Source organism: Tiliqua scincoides, chromosome 3 (assembly GCF_035046505.1).
Source record: "Tiliqua scincoides isolate rTilSci1 chromosome 3, rTilSci1.hap2, whole genome shotgun sequence".
NCBI classification, from domain to species: Eukaryota; Metazoa; Chordata; class Lepidosauria; order Squamata; family Scincidae; genus Tiliqua; species Tiliqua scincoides.
Window position 1 is genome coordinate 211788548 of NC_089823.1, and position 24706 is coordinate 211813253.

At 41.3% G+C, this 24706-nt stretch overlaps 1 protein-coding gene across 1 annotated transcript in view; it reads right to left on the reverse strand.

The window, feature by feature from the left end:
* Positions 1-328: 328 nt before the first annotated feature.
* PLOD2 (procollagen-lysine,2-oxoglutarate 5-dioxygenase 2) overlaps positions 329-24706 on the reverse strand; it is a 68429-nt gene continuing 44051 nt past the window's right edge. The window contains exons 7-20 of the mRNA XM_066619007.1: positions 24557-24654; positions 24183-24284; positions 22933-23058; positions 20377-20498; positions 16658-16762; positions 14790-14915; positions 13013-13154; positions 11778-11840; positions 7689-7802; positions 7381-7446; positions 4245-4349; positions 3596-3742; positions 3136-3261; positions 329-1403 (exon numbers count right to left, since the gene is read on the reverse strand). Coding sequence (XP_066475104.1) covers positions 1248-1403; positions 3136-3261; positions 3596-3742; positions 4245-4349; positions 7381-7446; positions 7689-7802; positions 11778-11840; positions 13013-13154; positions 14790-14915; positions 16658-16762; positions 20377-20498; positions 22933-23058; positions 24183-24284; positions 24557-24654 — 1598 coding nt within the window. The 3' untranslated portion in view covers positions 329-1247. The remainder of the gene's footprint in view (positions 1404-3135; positions 3262-3595; positions 3743-4244; positions 4350-7380; positions 7447-7688; positions 7803-11777; positions 11841-13012; positions 13155-14789; positions 14916-16657; positions 16763-20376; positions 20499-22932; positions 23059-24182; positions 24285-24556; positions 24655-24706) is intronic.

Below are 24706 nucleotides of genomic sequence, written 5' to 3' on the forward strand. Positions count from 1 at the left end.
TTCCCCCCCATTGTATGACGACTCTCACAGTCATCAGGAAGCAGGATTATCTGATACTAGCTTATCTGGAACCCCAAAAATCCCATGCCTCCAGCTGTCAGCAAATTAAATTTTTTCAGCTTTTGCAAAATGGTGGCTGCAAAATGCAACCACCCAACCAACCAAACAAAAAATCTGCCCCCAAGTATGAATAAAGAATGCAAAACATTTAACTGACAAACACACAATTCTCATTCTTTAAAAGCTAGTACTCTGCTTCCAAAACAGAGACCAAACACTATATACTGTATATTTAAAAGCAGACACAATAAAATCCCTTCTTAATTTAAGACTTTTTTATTTTTCATAAGACTTAAAAAATATGTGCATCTTAGCACCTCAGGTTCCATGGTTTCAGCATTTTTTCAAGTGTCACCTTTAAATTATAAACAGTAGGCACAGCAGGAATTAAACTGATCCCTTTTTTTTAAAAAAAAGACAAGTCAAAACCTGCAAATTTTAGAAGAGAAAAGAACTTCCACTTTTTGATTTCCTGATAAAAAATTCAAGTAAATAAGAGTAGGAGATTTGATTTCCAAGGTTCTCAAGGACTTGAATTGCCAGCACTGAACTGGTGCAAAAAAGTATTTTCAGAATAGCTCAGTTTGACAAAAGGACACTTGGGAATAGTTGCTTGGAATAGTTCTTTTTAAAGGCATTTTATACTTCCTGAATACACCATACACATTTTTTTGCTTTATCCATTAATTTGCTTTATCCATAATGCATTTCTTTCTTAGAAGAATATGCACAGATATTGGTAGAGGTGTTTGAAAGAGGTGTTATTTATTTTACTCAGAAGTAAGCCCATTGTGTTCAGTAAAACTTCAGCTGTAATCCTATCTTACTCACTGGAGACAAACACTTCTAGATGTTGGATATGATTTTCTTTAACCAAGATACATGCAAAGCGCACCTTGGTATTTCACAATGTTATGGATAGAATACCCATACAGAACGCTTTATTGATTGTCTGAATCAAAGAATCCTCCCCCCTTAAGATGGCAAGGGAAAGAAATTGGAAACATTTTGTATGTTGTGACTGAAGGCTCAGAGCAGATGCTTGAAGATTTTCATCCCCCCTTCCCCCCCTTTTTTGCAGCTGTGTAGGAGAAGCTTCTTTTGTCACCATCTTCTGGGAGAAGAATTATAAATAAGAGTTTCTCATCAAATGCCAAATGTTGTCTTTGAGAGGTCACAAAATAAGATTAGGGGTCAATAAATGATACTGCAATGTATCTTGTTCCTTTCAAAATAGGAAGTCCTTCATGTAGATGAGTAAGTCTTCCTGGATGCATGAAACTCCATCCTTTCCTGGGTGATTCAATTGAGCAGTTGTACCTCAGGAATTTACATCCACCTCCCTATGAGAGAACCAGAAATAAATTTTTATATTTCAGTCTTCTTCAAGTTGTACCAAGGAACTTGGGTGAGTTTTCCAGCAGAAGGAAGATCATAACAGTAATTCGGAAACAAGTGTTGTCATACTGGAGTTGGACAACATCCCACGATATCAAGCCTACCTTTCCTGTTCAGATACTGGCTCTTCTTCTGGTGTGCAATGTCTCTTTCAAGTTCATCTAGCCTAGCCATCAGCAACTGTTCACCCTTGGGCCAAACTCAGCCACTTACCCTCAGTTGCCAGCCTAAATATAAAAGAAGTTTGTACTCAAAGTGGTTTAAGTGGCAACAAGGCTTATGAGAAAGCCACTTTGAGAGACAGAGGCTGGGAGCTTTACAGCCCAATCCTGAGCTGCCCAGGTTGCGGGCTGCAGTGGCGCTGAAAATGGCTGCCCCCACATCCTGCATGCTCTGGGCAGCCACTGGCAGTTCCTCGGGAGAACGGAACTTTCGTCCCCTTCCCCCAGGTAAAGCAAGTAGCCCCACAATAAGGCTACTCGATTCACCAGCAACAAAAAGGTCAGCTGTGAACCAAAAGCCTCTGTGTATGGCAGCAAGCCCAACACAGAGGCTTTGGATCAGGTGGAGCTTTGCTCCACGGGTCCCACATCCTTCCCACCCTGCTCCCTCCCCCTGGAATGTCTCCTCCCTGCCTCCCCCCTCCCCACCTTCTCCCCATCCTCTGCCCGCCTCTCCCCTCCCTGGAACACTTCCTCCCCACCTCCCCCCACACCTCAACTTACCTCTCCACTGCTTGGCGGTCCGTGCGACCGCCAAGCGAGAGAGCTTTGATAGTCACCCGGCAGTAGCCAGCGCTGGGTTACCACCTACCCACCTGGTGCTACCTACCACCTGGTGCTAGGGCCCACAAACAGGCCCACAAGTGCACAGCAGCGGTAAGCCAGTACGTACTGTTCAGGATTGGGCCCTAAGTTATCTATCCTGTATGCGAAGTGACTCTTCAAGAAATCAGGGGTGTCAAGCATAAGGCCTGAAGGCTGGGTGCAGCCAGTGGAAGTTCTTTATCCAGCACATGTGATAACTGGGCTCTCCCATTTCTTGAAAACAATCAAGATTTGTGTATTTTCTCTCATGTCATTTGAGGCTAATGAGTCCCTAGGTTAAAATGAAGTGTTTATTTCTGGACATCACTGGTTTAATGATGTCACTTCCTGCTTAATGACATTTCCAGCCCTCAGCATGTGCCAGGAATACTTAACAAACAAGTTTGACATCCCTGATCTAGATGCAGGCAAGGGTCCTCATCTCCTTTCCCATTAATCCACTCTTTAGTGGACACAATAACAAATCAGGAAGGGGAAAAGCTTTTTATTAAGCAGCATGTTTTCGTCAACATATCTTGGAGGATTCCTTTTGTTTTGTTCCAACATTGATATTTTCTTGTCTTTTCTCCTCCCATTAGCCTACCAGTCTTGCAGCCTAATATTATAACTTGTTTCCACACTAAATAGAGCTTTCAGTGTTTATAGCACCACTGCAGCATCATATGAGTTATACCAGCCCTGCAAATAATACAATTCTAATGCTTGTACTGCGTTCTATTATTGTGAAATATTCACATTACGGTGCCAATTTCATGTTCTAAGAATACATGTGAGAAATATTTTAGAGGAAACAGATTCAAGAGATGGAAACAAGTGCAATGTTAATCAACTGGATATGTTCCAAACTTACTTGAAAATCTTCTCCAACTTTGTTGAGAGCAATGTTGATAGTAAATGTAGATGAATCATGATGAGGTCTGAGGGAACGTTGTCTGTCAGGAGAGTATTTCACTACAAAATTTAGCAAAGCATAGCCCTGGAAAGAAATAATGTGAGAAGACATGGATTAATTCATCAAGTATCTTAAAGGAGTAAAATATGCATGCTTCAGACTCATGGATCCATTCCCCCATGTCCTATTCAAGTAAAGCATGAGAAGCTTGCAGAAGCTGGATGGAAATAGGGGATACATACAAAGACTGTCTGACCTTTTCAGTATCCTCATGTGCTGCCTATACATGTGCCCATTCACTTGTATTGACAAGGGTAACACACAGAGAACTGTGGGTCTCTTGTGCATGGGTGCTACATTCCTGCTAGATCGAATCAAGATTTTGAAGTTTTACATTTTAACAGCAGTTGTAAGTTACCTTTGTATAGTAGCCAGCAAACACTTTTAGTGTTACGGGTGCTATGAATTCTCTGATGAAATGCAGCCACACACTGTCCAGCCCAACTTGTTTCATGTGAATATCATCAGTCGGAACATTTTCATATCCTCCAGAAATGCGGCTGTCCTAAGGTGGAGAGGGGGGAAGAGCGTATTTTATGTCTGAAGTGTCTTTTATGTTTCATTACACTGGTTAGGTATAAGAGTATGCTTTAAAATCTCACAGAACACTTTGAAAAGTAGTCTGGGCCTGTGTAACTCTTAGATTTCTATATTGTATCTTCCAGCAGGTCATCACAGACCAAAAGATCATTCCTTATTTCTTATAAAGTCTGGAAGCAAATGACAATCACTACTTATACAAACCTATTTTATTTATAATTCCTTATTATGGTAATGCACAAGAATGAAAATAGTTTTAAAAATAAGGGAATGCAATCCAAGTCTTAGAACAGCTGATTAAAATTAACTCTCAGAATGGTATCCAGTGGCCCATGCTGAGTGAGCTGGAGAAGGATGGTGTCTACAATTTTGTCAATCAATGAACATCAATATACACCTAATGAGATATTAAAGGAAAAAAAAAACCCAGATTGTTTTAAAAATAACCATTATCAAAATATGCTTACATGGTGTTTTCCACCTGACCATTGTCCAAAATGTTCCATTTCCTGCACCAGTTCATCACAGGCTGTTTCAGAAAAGATGGGGAACCAAAATACATCTGGGCATGGCTGAAAGTAAGAAACAAACACACACCAGTGCATTAGGCTGCACAGAACTTTTGCTTCCAACCTCAGAATGCAGACAAATCTACAGAGAAGGAATTCTGATCCATAACTAGGAACCAGGCTCAGTCCTATAACTTTTTAAAAAAATACAACTTGCTGCCTTTCAGCATGTGAACTTCCTCTAATAAAAAAAAGAATTGATTATTCTGGAGAATGCATTTGGCCAACTATATAAAAGGAAGTCATGTGAACTCTAATTATCTGAAAGAAAAAGACTTTTCAGTGGCTGCTTGGGTCAGTTGCTGTGAAGTAGTTTCCTCTCATATGCCTGTAATTGCCCTCGCTAGCTTGCCTATGTACTGCTGGTACTGAAATTTCCAGTATTTTCATGTCTGTGAAAAACCACATTTACTTTTCCAGAATTCTGGTTTCTCCAAGCAGGACTGGCACTGTGATTTGGGCAACTCAAGCAGTAATTAAATGTCCCAGAAGCTTGACAAACCTGGGACAGATCCCCAGTTTTCTGTTTTCTGACTAAGATATCAGAGCTTAGCTGCTGTTCATTACTGTACCCTACAGTCTCTTACAATAGGGGCAGGAGGTCTGGACTAGAGGGTAGAGCCTCCATTAGCCTGAAGATAACATCAGAAGGTCACCAGTTTGAGGCCACTGACAGCTCCCTGAACAGCGAGACCTTGAAGCAGCTGACAAGTCGAGCGGAGTTATTCCACCTGCTCTTTGCTGTGAGCGAAGAAGCATCCTGACTGCCCTCTATGTGAGAGATGAAGGAGCTGCTTGTCAGCCTGCGTGGGAGGCAACTGGAGGCCAGAAGGTGAGATCAGACCAGGAAGATCCATCTGAAATGTTGTGTGGTTCTTGAAAGAGAGAACCTTCTATGATTTAGGGCGCAATCCTAACCTGCACTGGAACATGCAAGCCAAGAGGCTTGCGCTGCATCCAACGCGGGATTGCAGTGAGCAGCAGCTCAGCCAGGGGCAAGGGGAAGCTCTTCCCCTTACCCCTGGGTAAGGGCTGCGCGCCCCTATGGGTCTCCTCAGATTCGCACCACCTCCGGAGGTGGCGCAAGTCTGAGGAGAGCGGAGCGGCTTGAAGCCGCTCTGCTCGCCCCAGGGACGGGGGTTGGGATTTGGCATAACTGCTGGCTCCCAGCCCTCCCCCCGGCTCCCTGCACAGCTGCCCTCCCCCTCCCCAGTAACACCCCCTTCTGCCCCCCTCCCCATGCCTACCTTTGCCGCTTGTGCTGGCGTGCTTGCGCCAGCACAAGCGACGGTGTAGGAGTCGCGGCGGGGGCTTTTGCCTCTGTCCACGTGTCGGCGCATCTGGATGCGCCAATGCAGCTCCTGTCTAAGGAGGTGCAAACATGCTTTACGGCACGTTTGCGACTCCTCCGGAGCACCTATACCGGCATAAGTGCTGGTTAGGATTGCTCCCTTAGAAACGCATGCCTATGTAAACCACCTTGAAGAAAGGTGGTAGAGTAATACCTAGTTATTATTATTAATATGGAGATATCTTGGACTAGCATGGCACCAGAAGCCATCTTAGGAAGCCAATTTAGTAAATAAATCTGGTCTGTGGAAGAAAGGAATGACTTTTTCAGAGTCAAAGAAGGTTACAGAAGAGACATACTGGGTCACTTCTGGTAGGCTTCTATAATTAGTAGTGATGCTTCAAAATTATTTATTTCTTTTTCCAGAAACTACAACTCTCTCCAGTTCAGAAAACCAGACTGGAAATGGGTTCATAAATAAGCCTGGTTCCCCACTTTTTCCCACTCCCCCAAAACTTCCATTGCACCAGCAATATGCATGGGAGGGTACCAGGATGCAGGTCTTTTGTCTTGTGCGCTCCCTGCAGCATCTGTTGGGCCACAGTGAGATACAGGAAGCCAAACCAGATAGGCCTTTGGCCTGATCCAGTGGGGTTCTTCTTATGTTCTTAATATGGGACTTTATCAAGAACTTTCATTAGGTCTAAAAATTTTAGCAACAGGAAGCTGGTAACCTCACATAACTGAGGCCTAAGGAAAGCCTGAGAAGCAGGCTTCATCTTCATTCCTTCCCCCATCATTAATGTTGGAAGAGAATATCAGAGAAAGGAGATGAGGCTGGAAGGACAATGGGAAGCAATACAAGGGAGCAAGCAAGGTTTTCCTCCTCCTTTTCTCTTGCAAAGTTGGTTTGTGAAATAGTGGACAGAGAAGAACTAACTTAAGGAAAGGCTGGGGACAACAGAGGACGAGCAGAAAAATATGTTGAAGAATCCCATAACAAAATGTTGGAGTATGTGCTTCTCCTTATGATTGTTGAGAATTAAAGAGCACGGAACCGCTAACTTTTACACACTTTCTCTCTCAAATCCTTTGAAGATCCGATGGGAGCAAAAATTTAACATTTCTAATGACTAATTCCTTATTATTCTGTCTCTGTGAACTTACTAGCATTGGGTCCTTCCCACATAAGTACCAGGTATGGAGAGGATTGAGCATGCTCAGGTAAAGGCATGGGTGGTATCAGGGTCAGCCAAGTTGGGTAAAGACTGAGGGGTCATCCCTCCCTGCCTGACCCCTGCCTGATCACTCCATACCAGTGGTGAATGTAGCACCCAAAGCGCCATCAGCAGGCAGGCAGTACAGGGTTTTGCCACATGGCTCACAGAAACCTAGTACTGGGTGAAGAAGAAAGAAAGCACAGCTGCAGAACTTCACAGAAGGGGAGTCAGAGGTGGCAGAAGTAGTAGCTTTAAGGTTATCAGGATCATTAGGGGTAACACTGAAGCAGTTATACTCAGTGCAGTAGTTACAACAAAACCAGAGGTCAGGAATTGGACTAAAGGATCACATGTTCTCCCAAACCCACAGTCTTGCACATGAATTTCCTTCACCTCCTCTACTCTGTTTGGTATTACTTTCAGCCATTACTAACCTGTATTAAAATAAGCCTCAACACGATCCTAAACACCCCTAGAAAATAGTATTATAATATCTTAGATACTGAAGACAACCTCCACGTACCTGTTCTACTATACTTTCAGTGAAGATTTTTGAATAGTTGGGGTTTATGTAGGTTTCTTTCCAGTCCTAAGAAGAATAATTTGAAGAAAAATGTTCTTAGATTTCAAAAACACACTGAATTGCTTAGACTAGCACAGAATATTCTTTCGAGTCAGCAGGGAAATGATGACAGGGAAATTAATTTTGGAAAATAAACGGTGGATTCCTAACATTTAAGAACATTTTTTTGTGAACTGCTTGCATACAAGCGAAAGTTTATTTTTTCTAATATATCTCCTGTCAATTTTATTTCATACTTGAATACATACCACAGGATTTTCAAAGATCTGCCAGAGGTCATTGTTGTAGTGGGAAGTATTGTAGTTGGCAGTCGATAAAAGTCGGCCAAATTCATGTCTGTTTGTGATGTAGAGAAAGACACCCTACCACCAGACAAAAATAACCATGTGTTATTACATTTTACATTTAGAAATACAGGAGAAATTGCATTATTCATTGTTGAGTCATTCAAGGTTCACTGTTATACAAATTCACTTTTGAACATTCCTATTACCCAGAAGCCATGTTATTGGACACACTGCATTACTGTGACATCATGGATATGTCAGTTTCTTTAGGGGATTTGGGGAAAGGTAACTTTCCTATGTAGCTTGTTCATGCACTAGAAGAGCCCGACTGCATATAGGACATTCTCAACTCATGGAAGAGAGGGGAGGGGACACATTGCTTTCCAAACTCCTACAAGCGAATTGGGAGCACAGGAAGTATGTGCCAAGGGAGGGGGAAGGGAACAGCATGATCCCCAGGATTGTGCTGCTGCGAGAGGTGGGAGGGGGGGTTTTCATTTTCCTGCTGCCAGCGCTGCAGTCCTGGGGGATTTGGGGAGCCGTCTGCAGGGCTCCCCTTGTCTGCAAAAGTCTTTCAAAAAGAAAAAAAAGGCACTTCCTGTTTCATCGTGAAACCAGAAATGCCTTTTTTTTTTCTTTAGACTTACAGAGGCTTGGGGAGCCCTGCAGAGGACTACCTAGACCCCCCAGGACCGCAGTGGTGGCTGCAGGTAAGTGAAAACTCCCCTCCCATTTCTGGCAGTAGCACGATCCTGGGGATCATGTTGCTGCTTTCCCCTCCTCCCCGCCCCTTAAAGGGGTAGGGACAAGTGCTTTCCTGGCTGCTGAGTCACAACCCACCAGTTGGGAACCACCGCTCTAGCATGTTAAGTTCCATGTTTGTATGAGACCTGCATACAGAGTTCTCAATTCTATAAAATAATGAGGTTAATTAATGCAAAACAAATTCCAGAATGCACATAGGGAAAACTTTACTATATTTTGTCCAGGATTTTTGTACATGTCTCCTAACCTAAACCTCCTAGAAATACTTTTTAAAAAAATTTCATATTATAACACAGAAAGAAAAAGAGATCTGAATACCATAGACTGATTCCACCTATTTTCTATAAGACCCTTTGGCGTGTGATCAAACGTTTAGCTCAGAATGGTAATTTTTATGAATAAGATGACCACAATCCTCAGTGTAACACTTGAACAGGATGAAGACAAAAATGATTAGCACTATCGCAAAAACTACACCATCTCAGTGAGGCTCTCTTGCTTCACATTACTAAATATTTGAAAAAGAAACGTATTTTCTTTTAGTTTAACATTTTCCACACCCATAGAATGCAAATATTTCTAAATGTCCCAGGATTAATTTCCATCATGACTCAATCCTATGGCTTCCTGTACAATGAAAAAGGGGTTTCAAGAAATCTACTCTCTCTAGCATCACAGTGGTTTTCTGGGTGACTGGAACACTGATATGTCAGCATACTGTCTCCCCAGAAGCCAGATTACCTCGAGTTCAAGCATACTGGTATGGCTGAAGTCACTCAGAAAGCAGATGCTTGAAAGTGCCCCAAGAGCTTACAACAGGATATGCCAATTGCTGTTTCAGAATATGTCCCATGACCATTGAAAGCAAATACGTTAGGTCAACTACTTAAAGATAGAGTGTGCACCTTCATTTTTGGTCTAGAAAAGCATTACGGTGTAATCTTTCTAATATATATGTTAAACATGTACTCAATCCATGACTCTTTATATATATATATATATATGTAAAGATATATATAAAGCTCAGATTTTAAAAGCGCTGTAAAAAAATTGCAACAGAAGTTTACACAATACTTCTTCTCTTTGCAACAAAAAAATACATAATACCACTATCTAGTTCTATGCTTCATTACTCCTAAGTTGCATCAATATAGCAGTGGTAAAATTCAGTGATAAGTCATGCTTCCAACAGTGAGCGTATTTAAAATGGTCACTGCTGTAGAGATGGGTAGCCCAATACTAAGAGCTCAATCTTATGCCTGTCTACTCAGAAGCAAGTCCCATTGTAGTGAGCGTGGCTTACTTCCAGGAAAGTGTGAACAGTAAATCCTTACGCAGTGATGTCGTGGCGCCAGAATGGGCATCCCACAGGGTATTTTCAGAAACTGGAAGTCTCCTCAGAATAAGGGGACATTTGTCCCTGTACCCAGCGGTAAGCCCCAGCAGCAACTATGGGTCAACTCAGACATGCGCCAGCACTATTGCTGGTGCAACTCTGAGATGATCTGTGCAAATGGATCAGACCCAGGAAGGGGGATTTGGCATACACCACTGCTGCCAAACCCACCTCCTTCCCGAGCCTGATCCACCCATCCTGCCCCATCTTTTCCCCGTTCTGCTCTCTCCACCCCACCAGCTCCACTTTTGTTCCCCTCTCCCCCAATAGAGATAGAATAACTTCTGTAGTGCCAGGAGAGCATTAAGCATGCTCAGTATGCATTAGGTTGTTTTAGGAGGGGGAAGGGGTGGTTCTTTCACCTAGCATACCTTTGCATATCTTTTTTTCACTACCTTCTCTGAGTGTCATCCCATTTTGCATACAGACCAACACACACACAGTCCCCTGACTTCACTATTACTACAGAGATATTATTCACTTTGGCGATAAATTACAGTACTTTTTAATCACTTTTGCATATACAGAGACACAGAACATTGTTTCTTTTAGGTTTCTCACTGGGGAGCAAGGAGTCATATTACAAGAACAATTCATTTTAAGAAGGATGGGGAAAGTCAGCCTGCAGTAATGATAACACCACAAATATGGTTGTACATTCTGGGTCTCATCTACGCAAATGAAACAGAATTTGTATGCTGTACTTTTCTGCATTTTTATACTCTTTTCTGTATGTTGACGTTGAGGTCTACATTTTCAACAATTCTTGAAACGTTTACTTTGGGTTGGAACGTTCGTTACAGGTTGGATGCAAAGGTGTCCTTCCTGCATGGAATGTGTCTTCCACTCAAAGAAGGACATGCTCGCATGACAGTGTTGCACGACAAAATGAACCTAAGAGCCAAGTCAGACATAACATGAACTGTGTCGCTTGGCCTGGTGGTTTGGTTTTGTTTGCTTAAAGAGCTGGTGGGGGTGTCCAAAAGGAACCTGAACCAACACAGGGGGGTGGGGGGAGCTTAAGGATATTCCCCTTGCCCCAGGTTCTCTCATACTTTACTCTCACTATTTGAAAGAGGAAAAAAATTTCCACTGAAAGCACAAGCATTTGTAGAATAACAGATGCAGCTATTTTCCTTCTGCTCATGACCTTTTGAGTCTAACCCTATATTTTCACATGGCTGCTGAAAAGCAACTCAGAGCCCAATCCTATCCTTCCTCCTCTTTGATGGTACAACTGTGCCAAAAATGAGTGTGCTGTATCCAGTGGGGATGGGGGGGGGGAGATTGGGAGGCTTGGCAGGAAAAGGGGATTTAAATCCCTTACTCCTTCATAAGCCTTCTGATCTGCAATGGGTCTCCTTGGACCTGAGCTAGCGATTTCTCAGTCCAAGGAGAGAAAGAAGGAAGGGAGGCTACTGCTGGAAGAGGTAGGTTCCAGTGGGCCTTTGGCGCCAGATCCACCCCTCCACAGCCTTCCTATCCTAGTCACATCCCCTCCCTGTCCTGTTTTGCCCCCACCACTGCCTTACCTGCTCTATGAGGGGTATAGGCAGCTCTGGTAATGGACACAGAGTGCTACTGCCTTGTACAGCAGCACTTCCAAAATGGACACCGATGGAGCACTATGCGCTCTGTTGGCAGCCATTTTGCAACAGCGGAAATGTGTTCTGCTATCACAAAGGGTTCAATGCACTGGATCAATCCTCAATAGGATTGGGCTGTCAATTTTGTTAAAGCCATGTACATGGGACTAAAGTCCAAGACAGAAGTTAACAATCAGTTTTTACTAGCATAAAGGAAGAAGACGGGAGAATCTACTTCAGAGAAAAGAGTACCAATTTGTGATAAATGAATAACTAATGAATAATAAAAAGAGAGAGTAACACCTTTGGGGGTCTGAGCATATGGAATGCTTCCGCAGAAGGGGAGTCTTTTTCCCTTTGTAAAGTCTAAAAATGAATGAAAAGCACCACATCAGTTGAGCTTTCCTTGCTCTCTTTCACAGTTAGAGTTTAGTTTTTGCTGCCATGTTAGATAAACAGCATCCTTTAATCAAAAGCTGGTATTCTGACAAACAGCATGCAGCTCCAAGCAAAGCTTCTTACATATTGGTTAAAATCATGAGCTGACAGCCCCTTAATTGCTGCCAAAAAAAAAACAAAAAAAAAAAAACACCAAGCTTGTACCAGACTGCTTCACAGCATGAAAATGAGAAATTTTTTTTCCTGATGAGCCATGAGGTCAGATTAGTTGAGCACAAGGTAAGCACAATTTGCAGTCATGGATGCCATTGATGAAGGTGGAGAACAAGAGAGTGTGGATTGAGACATTCTTTAGGAATGAGTACAAACAGAATGAATCATGCCTTGTTAAAGGAGGGAATAAACTTAATACTTGCCAACTTTTCTTGTTCAATTCAGCAAAATTATTTTTCAATGCTACATTGTCTGGAAATAGCTGTCATTTGTTTCTGCTCTGAAACTAATGTAAATATCAGTACAAATACAGATTTACACTTGTATTGCAATGATATTCATATATGTTCTCATAATGCTAACATTCATAAAACAATGTTTTATGACATAAGGGTTGACATAAACAAAGATTAACACTGTTTATGTAATGACAAGGAGCATCACTCCTGTTTATAGCACATTTAATCTGCTTTGAAATAATAAAATCAATTAACCATACCCTTGAAATAGACAAATTCTAAAATGAAATACAAAAGTGACAGCAATACTACTTCACCTTTCATACAATAACCAGCATTTCCAATCTTTTACTAACTCAAGGTAACACCAAAATTTAGAAAAAACTGAAAAATTGGTGTGGAGTTTATAATTACTATATTAAATTAAAATCAGTACATTCACATAATAAAAAGAAACTTTGCACTTAGAACAAGGCAGTGTGATACATTTCTGAATTTTTATTATAAAGTCTAGAATTTGAACTGTGAACTAGTTACACTTCTGCCATTGTAACCGTGCAGATAGAAATGTCAAACACAAAAATAATGACTAACTCATAAAAATTGGCTAGTACTTTTAATTTTTAAAAAGCGATAATTGACGTGTAGCAAGACATTTTCAAAGCAGCTGCAACACATGCATCTTACCATTTCCCTGGCATTCCTGCAGAGGGCCATATCAGGATCCAATCTATCACGTGAAAAATAGTTTCTCTCTTTCATCTCAGATCTGAGGGTCTCTCCTTTGATCAAGTATATATTAGCCACATATGGGACATTCCACACACCTCTGTGAAAGAAGTACTGGTAAAGTTGGACTGATGTTTATAGTGTCATTCAAGTGTCATATATTTTGCAAATTTGCAAAGCATAAACAAGGTTTCAGATGTTAAATCAGCTAACTCTGCAGTTGGACCTTACAAAAGTAAATAGCTCACATTTCCTTGCTACAGTATTGTTCCACCTGTGGACAGGGTTAAAAGTAATATGGGAGCAGAATCATTTTTATAATTTGCACTCTGTTACAGCAATACAAAACCAAAAAGTAACCAAGCAATTGATTATGAAATATTTGGTATTGCAACCACATGAATAAAGGCAAATTGTGGCTTTTTTTTTTTTTTAGGGCAGTACCAAAGATGGTTTGGTGTTAACATGCCTAGCCTTGGCTTGTACACATTCACTTCCTCCAACAGCATGTGTCAATTTCCTCTTTCCTGTCCTGGTTTGAGGCAAACCATAGTTTGCTGTTTTATCTAAAGCAGCAAACTAGGGTTTGTGCTTGCCTTGCAAACCTGAACTGGAAACTGTGACCAAAAGGAGGGTGGAACACAAGAACCTAATTAGGTTCCTTGAAAATTGTTCACACAGTGCCAAACCAAACCATGGTATGTCTGAAGCAGCCATTAAACACTCAAAAAAATGACTTTTGGAAACCCAGCTGTGGCTTCTTGCATGGCCCAGACCTTTTTAAACCGCTACACATGGATGCAACAGAGGTTTATGATACTGGGCAAACCAAATGACAAGCCAAAACACACACACACACACACACACACACACACACACACCACAGTAGGTAATTCTTAACTTCCTGTTTCTTAGGGACCGGACATAAAAGATGTTTAAATGACATTCACTCCTAACTGAACATCAGATATCTATACCAGGATATAATGATTCACTAGTAGAACGTTTTTGGAAGGTTTTTATTTAGTTGAAACCATACCGGTGGAATGAAAAAATACCATCTTGAATATATTGCAAGTCCAAAGTTCCACAGCGAGAATTTATTTATTTAGAAGATTTCTACACTGCCTTTCCCCAGGCTACAATCCAGGGACATAATTAAAATAAAAATTAAATCAATTACAAACAAACCATGCCAGGAACTATTAATAAAGCATGCATTGCATTTACTTGCTGACAAGGATGCTTCAAATGAAGCACTTGAGAAGAACTGGGAGAGTGGAGCAAATTATTTTATTTAATTAATTTAATTGAAAGTTTTATATACTTTTTTTTTCCTGAAGCCCAATGCTTCAGAATTCCCTTACTTTGAGGAGGTTTCCGTGAGTGCCGCGCAACTGCAGGATGCAGCACACGCCCTACTGGCACAACTATGCCAGTACTGGAAAGTTGGTTAGGATTTAGGCTACAGACAGTGCTAGCAGTTCAGAAATGAGGGACATATCATCAAGAACTTCACACCTAACAAGCTCTTCCAGTATGATCATCTTAACTGAAGGAAAGCTTAATACATGTAAACCAATTCAACGAATGCTTAGCAGGTTGATTCTGTAAAAAAAGAAACAACTCTAATGACTGATACCTTGATTATTCATCTATGTTGGTTAAGAAAAAAAAAAAGAATTATCAGCTCATATTGATCTGCACATTCACAAAACAGCTAAGATTAACTCACATTCTGTTTCCTTGAACGATATCCACATAGTCTTCAGACCGAGCATAATATCCATCAGCACTCAGTGCACCCCAAAAATTAGACCACAGCTTGCCATGACGTGTTACAAGAGGAGCAATCATCTTTCTGTTAACAGACATGGTTAAGTGAGAGCTTAATAGCAAGCATGAATATATTTGATTTTTAAGGGAGTGAAATGGAAAGTTAAACTTAGCAAATAAAGACAAGCAGCTCCACAGCTGGAGAATAACAGGGAAAGGAAGAAAATCTAAACAGTACTTTTTAGATCTCTAACACTGCTTCTGCTCAGTGCCTTGTGAAATGCCCAGTGTAAATTAACAGCCCATCCTATGCAGGATTGGGTTGTACTACAAAACATTTTGCCACAGTGAAAGATACTTCCACTGTCAAAAAAATGCCTGCTGCAAGAGGTGGCAGAATGCCCCAGACATCGCTGGACCACGTCATACCCAATGGAGCAGCTAATGCAATGGTGAAATAGGGCAGGGAGGGGGCAAAATGGGGCACGGGGTGGGGAGGAATGGGGCAGAGAGACTTCAGGAGAGAGTGGATCTGGCTGTGATAGCATGCAGCCTCCCTGCCCCCCCTCTCTCCTTGGATTTGTGCCAGCTACAAAGCTGTTCTGATGAGAGCCACTGTGAAGCGGGAGGCTTACAGAGGGGTAAGGGGATTTAAATCTTCTTTCCCCTCCAAAGCCTCCTGACCCCCACCACTGAATACAGTACACTCTTTTTTGGTCCAGCTGCACCAGTAGAGGGTGGGGGGAGGGAGGATAGGACTCGGCTCCAATAATCCTGGATTTTACCCAGGCATGTGCAAAAGTTTTGTTTGTGTTTCTGCAGTCATTGATAACATTTTCAGGTTTATAACTTTCACTTAGCTAGTAAGTAAAAGGAGATATTTCCAGCTGCAACCACACTGCGAAATGCAGGAGCCATAGCTCAGTGGTGGTGCGCATGCTTTTGTACGTATAAGGTCTCAGACGCCATCCTTGACTGTTCCACTTAAAATTCTCTGCTCAGAGCTCTTCCCAAGTTCTTGGAGAACATCTGCCAATCAAAAGAGATAGTACTTGGCAAGAGGGATCAACTGTGTGACTTGAAAGGGAATTCCTTTTCACATAGTGAAACTAATCCCTTCACTTGCAGACACATTGTCTTCAAACACAGAAAAATATCTTAACTTGTAAGGAAAGATTTAAAAAGAACTAGTTATGCCAAGATGCACAAACAATGTAGACATTGTCATACTACACGTTCATAATAGTGGCACAAATGAGGTAGAGTATAGCACATGGTAACAGAAGCACTCGAAGTCACTGTGACAGCATTCACAAACAGAAGTGCATCAATATACTGTATTGCCAATGTCTTTTTTTCTATTGCCCTTTCCAGTCATTTGCAAGGGCTTCTCCAGAATGTGCCGATGACACATGCATTAGCCTGTCCAGCCATTCGAATGATTGCCACTTGTCTGCAGTGACAAATGCTGATCACAGTGAAACTTTCTCCCTGTAGATATCAGCATGGAAACAAATGACGATCTTGGGAAGAGCATATGCCAAAGCTATTTCTAGAAATGATGGAAAGAATTGGATGGAGTCACTGAAACAAAACAAAACAAAGGGCACAATCCTAACCAACTTTCCAGCATCGACATAAGGGCAACGCAGCACCGAGGTACGGGAACAAACATTCCGTTACTTTGAGGAGGCCAATGTTAGTGCCACCCAACTGTGGGATGCAGCACACGTCCCACTGGCACTGCTATGCCACTGCTGGAAAGTTGGTTAGGATTTGGGCCAAAAACATTCAAACTGAGAAGTCCCCCATCCCCTTTAAACTTACCTATTTTGTTCTATCAAGAGTCCTAAAGTCTTTGGATTTGTTAAAACAACATCTGCATCTAGGCTGAAATAATAGTCACATTCTTTACTCTGTCGACAGACATCCCTTGAAGGAGAAAAGTAACACAAGTCATTAACACTTGTAAATGTGTCAAAATTCAAACTGCACATGCTAGTTTTAAGCAGAAGAGTGACAGAGAATACAAAATATGGAAATTTTGAACTCATTTTTATGATATCTGCATATGATATTGGTACTATATATAATATTGGCACTATATCTATATACATAAAATAATTTATTTAAAATATTGATATCCTGCCTTTCCCTTCCCAATGGAAGGCACTAAAAGTAGTGATTACAATATAGGTATTATTCCAGTCAATGTGTATTATGTGTAAACCCAGCTTGCCTTCTGCATGCAGAGCTTTGTTCCTGAGTGCCACTGGAAATTTCTTTCTTCCAGTGCGGGGATGCACAGAACATGTGAAAAGGAGTTCCACACAAATATAGCTCATTGCATTTCCAGACTTTTCTTGTGATTCGAGTTGGTTGGACTATATGTGTATTAAATTATAGCTTTCTATCTCTGTTGTAAGTGCCTTTAAGACCAACCAGTGAGAAAAAAAACAATAAAATCCAAGTGTTCTAACATAATGACTTGCTTCTTTCCTTCAGACAGAAGTATGTTGTTTTTTCCCCCTAAAATCAGTGCAATTGTATTTGGGATTTTCAAACATTTGTGGGGAAATCATGGTTGGCCCTCTGGATGGTGAGGGAGGGAAAGGGGAGATAAAAGGAGACTTAGAGATGGCAGAGAAATTAAATGAGTTCTTTGCATCTGTCTTCACGGCAGAAGACCTCGGGCAGATACCGCTGCCCGAACGGCCCCTCCTGACCGAGGAGTTAAAGAGAAGATGTTTCAGACCTCATTGATAAATTAAAGATCAATAAGTCACCGGGCCCTGATGGCATCCACCCAAGAGTTATTAAAGAATTGAAGAATGAAGTTGCAGATCTCTTGACTAAAATATGCAACTTGTCCCTCAAAACGGCCACGGTGCCAGAGGATTGGAGGATAGCAAATGTCACGCCTATTTTTAAAAAGGGAAAGAGGGGGGACCCGGGAAACTATAGGCCGGTCAGCCTAACATCCATACCGGGTAAGATGGTGGAATGCCTCATCAAAGATAGGATCTCAAAACACATAGACAAACAGGCCTTGCTGAGGGAGAGTCAGCATGGCTTCTGTAAGGGTAAGTCTTGCCTCGCGAACCTTATAGAATTCTTTGAAAAGGTCAACAGGCATGTGGAGAACCCGTGGACATTATATATCTGGACTTTCAGAAGGCGTTTGACACGGTCCCTCACCAAAGGCTACTGCAAAAACTCCACAGTCAGGGAATTAGAGGACAGGTCCTCTCGTGGATTGAGAACTAGTTGGAGGCCAGGAAGCAGAGAGTGGGTGTCAATGGGCAATTTTCACAATGGAGAGAGGTGAAAAGCAGTGTGCCCCAAGGATCTGTCCTGGGACCGGTGCTTTTCAACCTCTTCATAAATGACCTGAAGACAGGGTTGAGCAGTGAAGTGGCTAAGTTTGCAGACGACACCAAACATTTCCGAGTGGTGAAGACCAGAAGTGATTGTGAGGAGCTCCAGAAGGATCTCTCCAGACTGGCAGAATGGGAAGCAAAATGGCAGATGCGCTTCAATGTCAGTAAGTGTAAAGTCATGCACATTGGGGCAAAAAATCGAAACTTCACATATAGGCTGATGGGTTCTGAGCTGTCTGTGACAGATCAGGAGAGAGATCTTGGGGTGGTGGTGGACAGGTCGATGAAAGTATCGACCCAATGTGCAGCGGCAGTGAAGAAGGCCAATTCTATGCTTGGGATCATTAGGAAGGGTATTGAGAACAAAACGACTAATATTATAATGCCGTTGTACAAATCGATGGTAAGGCCACACCTGGAGTATTGTGTCCAGTTCTGGTCGCCACATCTCAAAAAGGACATAGTGGAAATGGAAAAGGTGCAAAAGAGAGAGACTAAGATGATTACGGGGCTGGGGCACCTTCCTTATGAGGAAAGGCTACGGTGTTTGGGCCTCTTCAGCCTAGAAAAGAGACGCCTGAGGGGGGACATGATTGAGCCATACAAAATTATGCAGGGGATGGACAGAGTGGATAGGGAGATGCTCTTTACACTCTCACATAATACCAGAACCAGGGGACATCCACTAAAATTGAGTGTTGGGCGGGTTAGGACAGACAAAAGAAAATATTTCTTTACTCAGCGTGTGGTCGGTCTGTGGAACTCCTTGCCACAGGATGTGGTGCTGGCGTCTAGCCTAGACGCCTTTAAAAGGGGACTGGACAAGTTTCTGGAGGAAAAATCCATTATGGGGTACAAGCCATGATGTGTATGCGCAACCTCCTGATTTTAGAAATGGGTTATGTCAGAATGCCAGATGCAAGGGAGGGCACCAGGATGAGGACTCTTGTTATCTGGTGTGCTCCCTGGGGCATTTGGTGGGCCGCTGTGAGATACAGGAAGCTGGACTAGATGGGCCTATGGCCTGATCCAGTGGGGCTGTTCTTATGAAAACGGGTATCTTATAATAGCTCAATTTCCTCAGACAGCCTTATGCATTGGCAGACCTTCCGTTCACTCTATGGGAAAATGCCCCTAGCGCAGAGCCTCACATGCCTTTAGGGCCCCGCAGAAGCCTCTCTGAAGGGTTTCCGGAAGCACAGTTTAAATCGTCAGGGAATTATCAGGAGGCTTCCCTGACATATCCTGGAGTACCGCAAGGTACTGTGCGCTCTAGGTTGGGGGGTATTTGCACATGGGGGTGGCAGCATCCCATGGAGGTGCCATCGCGAACCTTTGCCTTGGGGCGTGGGACTGGGGAGGTCCGCCACTGGCCTTACTATCAAGTTTCAAAAATCAAAATCTGTGTCAAAATACATTCACTAAAGTTAGCTTTCCCTCCTGGAAATAAAAATCAATTATAGAAGAAGTTTAAAGTCAATTTCAAAAACAAAATGTTGGGAGTCTGTATGCTGCATTCTATGGTGAAGGGGCAGTCACTGGGGCCTTCTCAAGGTATGGGAACATTTGTTACCTTACAACAGGGTGGCTTCATCAGAGCTGGTAGTGGGATAGGATTAGACCCTAAATTAGTAGCTTTTCATTGTCAGGTGAGGGCAATTTTATTCTGCTAAGCTTTCAATAAATCTGGTAAAAAAATTACTATTCATATAATTTCTCTGGAGATTTGTTTTTTGCATATTTTACTGACCTATTATTAATTTTAGTGTAGGTTTGTGATTTGAAAGGGTTCATTGTTTTAAAACTATTGCTATGTGTTGAGATTTGAAAGAAAAGTGAGCTAGAAGTGTTTAAAATAAAATGAAATAATGAGCTGAATGAAGTACATCTGCTCTACTTCAGCACAACCTGTTACCCTCTGCACTCTGGAAACATGCCTTGAAAATCCAAATGATGGATCATTAAATCCTAGCCAAGAAAAAATTCAAATAAACAACACAAATCCCTCAAGGCTACAATACACAGCTGAGGCACTTCATAAAAATTGCCTTTGTTACTTGTTAAGTAGATAGCTTCCACCCAAAAAAAAAATAAAAAAAAAATCTATGCACTGCCTTGGTGTTAATTTATACTCTTGGATGATAAATGATTTAAAAAATAGATTACATTCCCATGTTCCTGGCATCAGCTTGACTCAAATTCTCTTCAGGTCCAACAATTTTTATATTTTTGATAAGTTTATTGGCTTTTTCCCAAAATTTCTTGATGTGCTTTTCATGGTAAACTTCCTGGAAATGTTAACACAGAGAATTAATGGGAAATCAGTATTACTGTATAAAAATATTGAACATGCAATAAAACAGTTGAGTGTTAAGTATACAAGAAGGCAAGCAGGCAATATATGTCACAACTATCAAGGCTTGAATGGACTATGCACACATTTCCCCCCTTATTTTTTGCTCCAGAGTGCCCCTGAAACTTTCATCTTCCAACACCAGATTTGGCTCTGAGACAAACCAGATTTCACACTTTGTAGCAGCTACAAAGTGTGAAATCTGATTTGTCTCAGAGCCAAATCTGGTTTGGGTCACAGAGCAAAACCAGGAGAAAAAAATATGACCTGGACATGCACAACCATGAAACCAGATCCAATGCCTAATCCTATCAAACTCCCCACACAGCAATGCAGCGGTGCCAGCACAGCTGCCACTGCAGAGATGTTTTGGTTGCTGGAGGTCTCCTGAACACTTGCCCCAGGGGAAGCCCCAGAAGCTACTATGGAGCAACTCGGACATGTACCAGCTTAATCACTGGCTCCTGGGCTTGATCCACCTTCCTTCCTGCCCTATCTCTGCCCCGTTCTACACACCTCTCTCCCACCCTGTTCAACCCTCTCCCTGCCTCCCTCCAACCTCCTGTGTTGGCTTACATCCTCCGGTGGGTCTCCATAGAGACATAGACAGACTAGCCTTCCTGCTAGCACCCTGGAAGCACATGCAGCCAGAGCATTTTTTTATGACTGCTTTACAGCAGCCAGCACCAGTGGAATGTGGATTCCACTAGTGTAGCAGCCCAATAGGACTGGGCTGAAACTATTTCTCCCCAAAGATGTCATGAAGCAACAAAGGAATAAGATAGTACGTGGTATTTGTCAAGTGCCTAATACACTATGTGCTATAGAAAGCACCTATAAAGGTGCATACTGCCCAGTAGGCTTAGAACTAATGCAGACAGAGAAACATATATACAATTAAAGTATCTACTCCCCCTAAAAAAAAAAAAAATCTGGAGAAGATCAGAACTATTAAAAGTAAAAAGTTAGCTAGAATGAACGAGTCTTAAGGATTTTTTTTTTCTTATTAAGTATATGCAGTGGAGAATTGCTTAAATTAATATTGACTTCCAAAGTATTCCAAAGAAAAGGAGCCAAAAGAGAAAAAGCACAAAGATGCAGAATAAAAGGAGAAATACAGGGGCTGACAAGAAAAACACAACTAGAAAGATATGGTCAGTCATGCAGGGTTGGGATGGGGGGAATCATAAGTTAAAGATAGGCAGTAGCTACAGAATTAAAACATATGAATGTAATAGACAGAATCTTAAATTGAATGCAAAAATACAGGGTAATCAAATAAACCAGGAAAGAACTGTTCTATTGGAGTTGGGGGGGGGGGGAATAAGACAAGGAGCACATTGAAAACAGAAACCAGAGGCTTAAAAGATAGAAATAAGGGAGACTAATAAAAAGAGCATGATAGTAATAGGGACAAAATAAATGACAAAATAAAAGAAATAAAAAAAGTGGTTGGACAAAATACAACCAAAGTACAAGCATAACCAAAAGGGGGGGAACCCCAGTAACAGTAGGACTCTTGTCTGAAATCTAAGAACAAGATACAGTTATGATCATCTCTAACATATGGTTCATGCAGTACCTGAGTTTATGTATGACATGCACTGGATATTTTGCAGCATATTGTGTGCTTCTTCTGTTCTGCTGCACCATGTGGCACTTTCCAATATCTGCTTGCATGTGGTGGTACTGCAGTGTGTCAAACACCATGGTAGGGATTTGTGAGGTGCACATGTCTATATGCAACTTGTAACTTAACTCACAATCTCTCTGCTTTTTGCTGTATGATTGAATTCATAATTCTTCTCTTAAACTGAAGTTCTTATACTAGAATAAACACTTACAGCCCAGACCTAAGCAATTTTGCAGTGCCAATGCAACTGTGCCAGTAGGATGAACATTGGAGACAGTGCTACTAACAAGCAGAACAAATATAAAGCAGATATAAACTGAAAAATAAACACTTTCTTAAAAGGGATCAGAAATGAAGCCAATAATAAACAATACTGTTATATAAATATATGGTGCAGCCACATTTGAAATACTGTGTATAGTTCTGGTTGCACCATTTTAAAAAGAGGGAAACCAAAATGATCAGACAGTTAAGGCTACAATTCTGGGGGCTTTTTAATTTAGAAAAAAGTCAACTAAGAGGGGATCTATAATAATGATTACAACAGGGAGCAATGGCAGGAGGAGGTGTTACTCCTTTTGGACATTTAAAAGGCATCTGGTTGGCCACAGTGGAAACGGAATGCTGCACTACATGGGTCATTAAGCTTGATCATGCAAAGATGTTATTAGCTTAACTCATTTACTAATTTACAAAAATAACTATACAATTAGCACCTGGTTATAATAGTACTTACATTATTATGAAAGAACAGGCTAAGTTTTTCCTTTGGATATTCCAGAGTCAACAATCTGTCTAAAAACTTAGGCAGGAAAGGAGTTGGTTGTTCAATAAAAATACCAATTGTTACTTTTGGATTCTCCTAAAATAATGCATAGACAAAAAAAGAAAAACCACACATTTATTTCAAAAACGAACACACTATGAACAGTCATGCGTTAACCCCAATAATCTTGGGAAAAAAAACTGCAAACCTGTGGGTACATAACATACAATTTTCATTTTATGCAAGTTATAACTCTGAGTAGGAGTTTTTAATTGCTGAGTTGAGACAATTCTGAGTGCAAACTTTGGTACAATCACTTAAATATGAAAAGACTCCAAACTGTCTCTTGAAATCACAATCTCTCTGCAAATCCATATTTGAAAAAGTCAGCTGCCCAATCCTATACATGTTTACGCTGAAGTAGGTCCCACTGTATTCAGTGCATTTATTTCTAGGTAACTATGTACAGGATTGACCCTAAATCGTACTACACAGGAATAGGTAATTTTATAAAATAGATTTCATAAAATTTGGTTGTCGCCATCTTGCATAATGCAAAATCTAATGAGATCCAATTTGGCAGTGCCTGGGAGAGCAGGCAGGAAGGGCCACCGGGGACATCCCACAGAGCCCTATAAGTGTGCCATGGTGCCCAAAAGCACTATGGTGCACAGTTTGGGAATGAATGGCTTAAACATTTCTTGATTTCCAAAATCAGACACCATATAATTCTGTGCCATTCATGAAAAATTTGTAAATCTGTTCATTCTTCAACAGCTATCTGGATAAAAACAACCCAGGTTTGCCAAAACTTTTCTAGTGGGTGGATCCCCTCATTTCTATTCGAAATCCTAGCTGTTCCATGAGGTTGTTGAACCCAGTACAAAGTCTGTGCAACCACGGTAACAAGCTCTTTCTATGTTACAGTTGCATTGTGCATACGAGGAATGCATCTACATGCATTTTAGAACTGGGCTGCACTGAGACCCTATCACCTGATCCTATGAACCAAGGGTGATAGTCTTAAAATGTGAACATACTATATATCTAAAGTCCATCACAACCTCTTAGTACAAAACAGAGGAAGGCAGGATCTAAATTGTATTACAGATGGTACAGATTACAATTGCAAAATTGCTTTGTTTGTTGAGGTTGAATTTAATATATACATATAGTTGTATATACAGCTATACATATGACTGCATGCAACACTGACTTACTTTTAGCGTGGCAAGGTCTATCAGATCTCTGTCACAGGCACCACATCCAGTTTCACGGGTCCAGACATTCGGAATATAATTTCCAAAATAATTGAGACTAATCTAGATTGTTTAAAAACACACACAAATCGGTTCAACAGGATAATACACCATAGTTTTGTAGCTATCTAATGTAATGATCTAAACTACAGGGGTCTCTTGTAGCACAAACTCAATTTAAATAAATAGAAACTGGGCTAGGATTAGTAAGCAGTGCACTGAGCCCTACTGTCACTGTTAATTAATATTTATTTGACTACTAACTAGATTTTCACAGCATATTTATTTCGATATCTTCACATTAATAAGTCTTAACTGGAGATGCCATCACTTACTTTAGTTGGGCCATTTCCATGAAGGGTGACTGGCAAAGTGTCATACACAGAATTTCTAGCTCTGGTTCTTCCTTCATCAAATTTCAGATGAACTTCATCTGCAGCCCACAAGCAAGTTAATAACATGTCAGTTGTAGATTATTCAAAAAG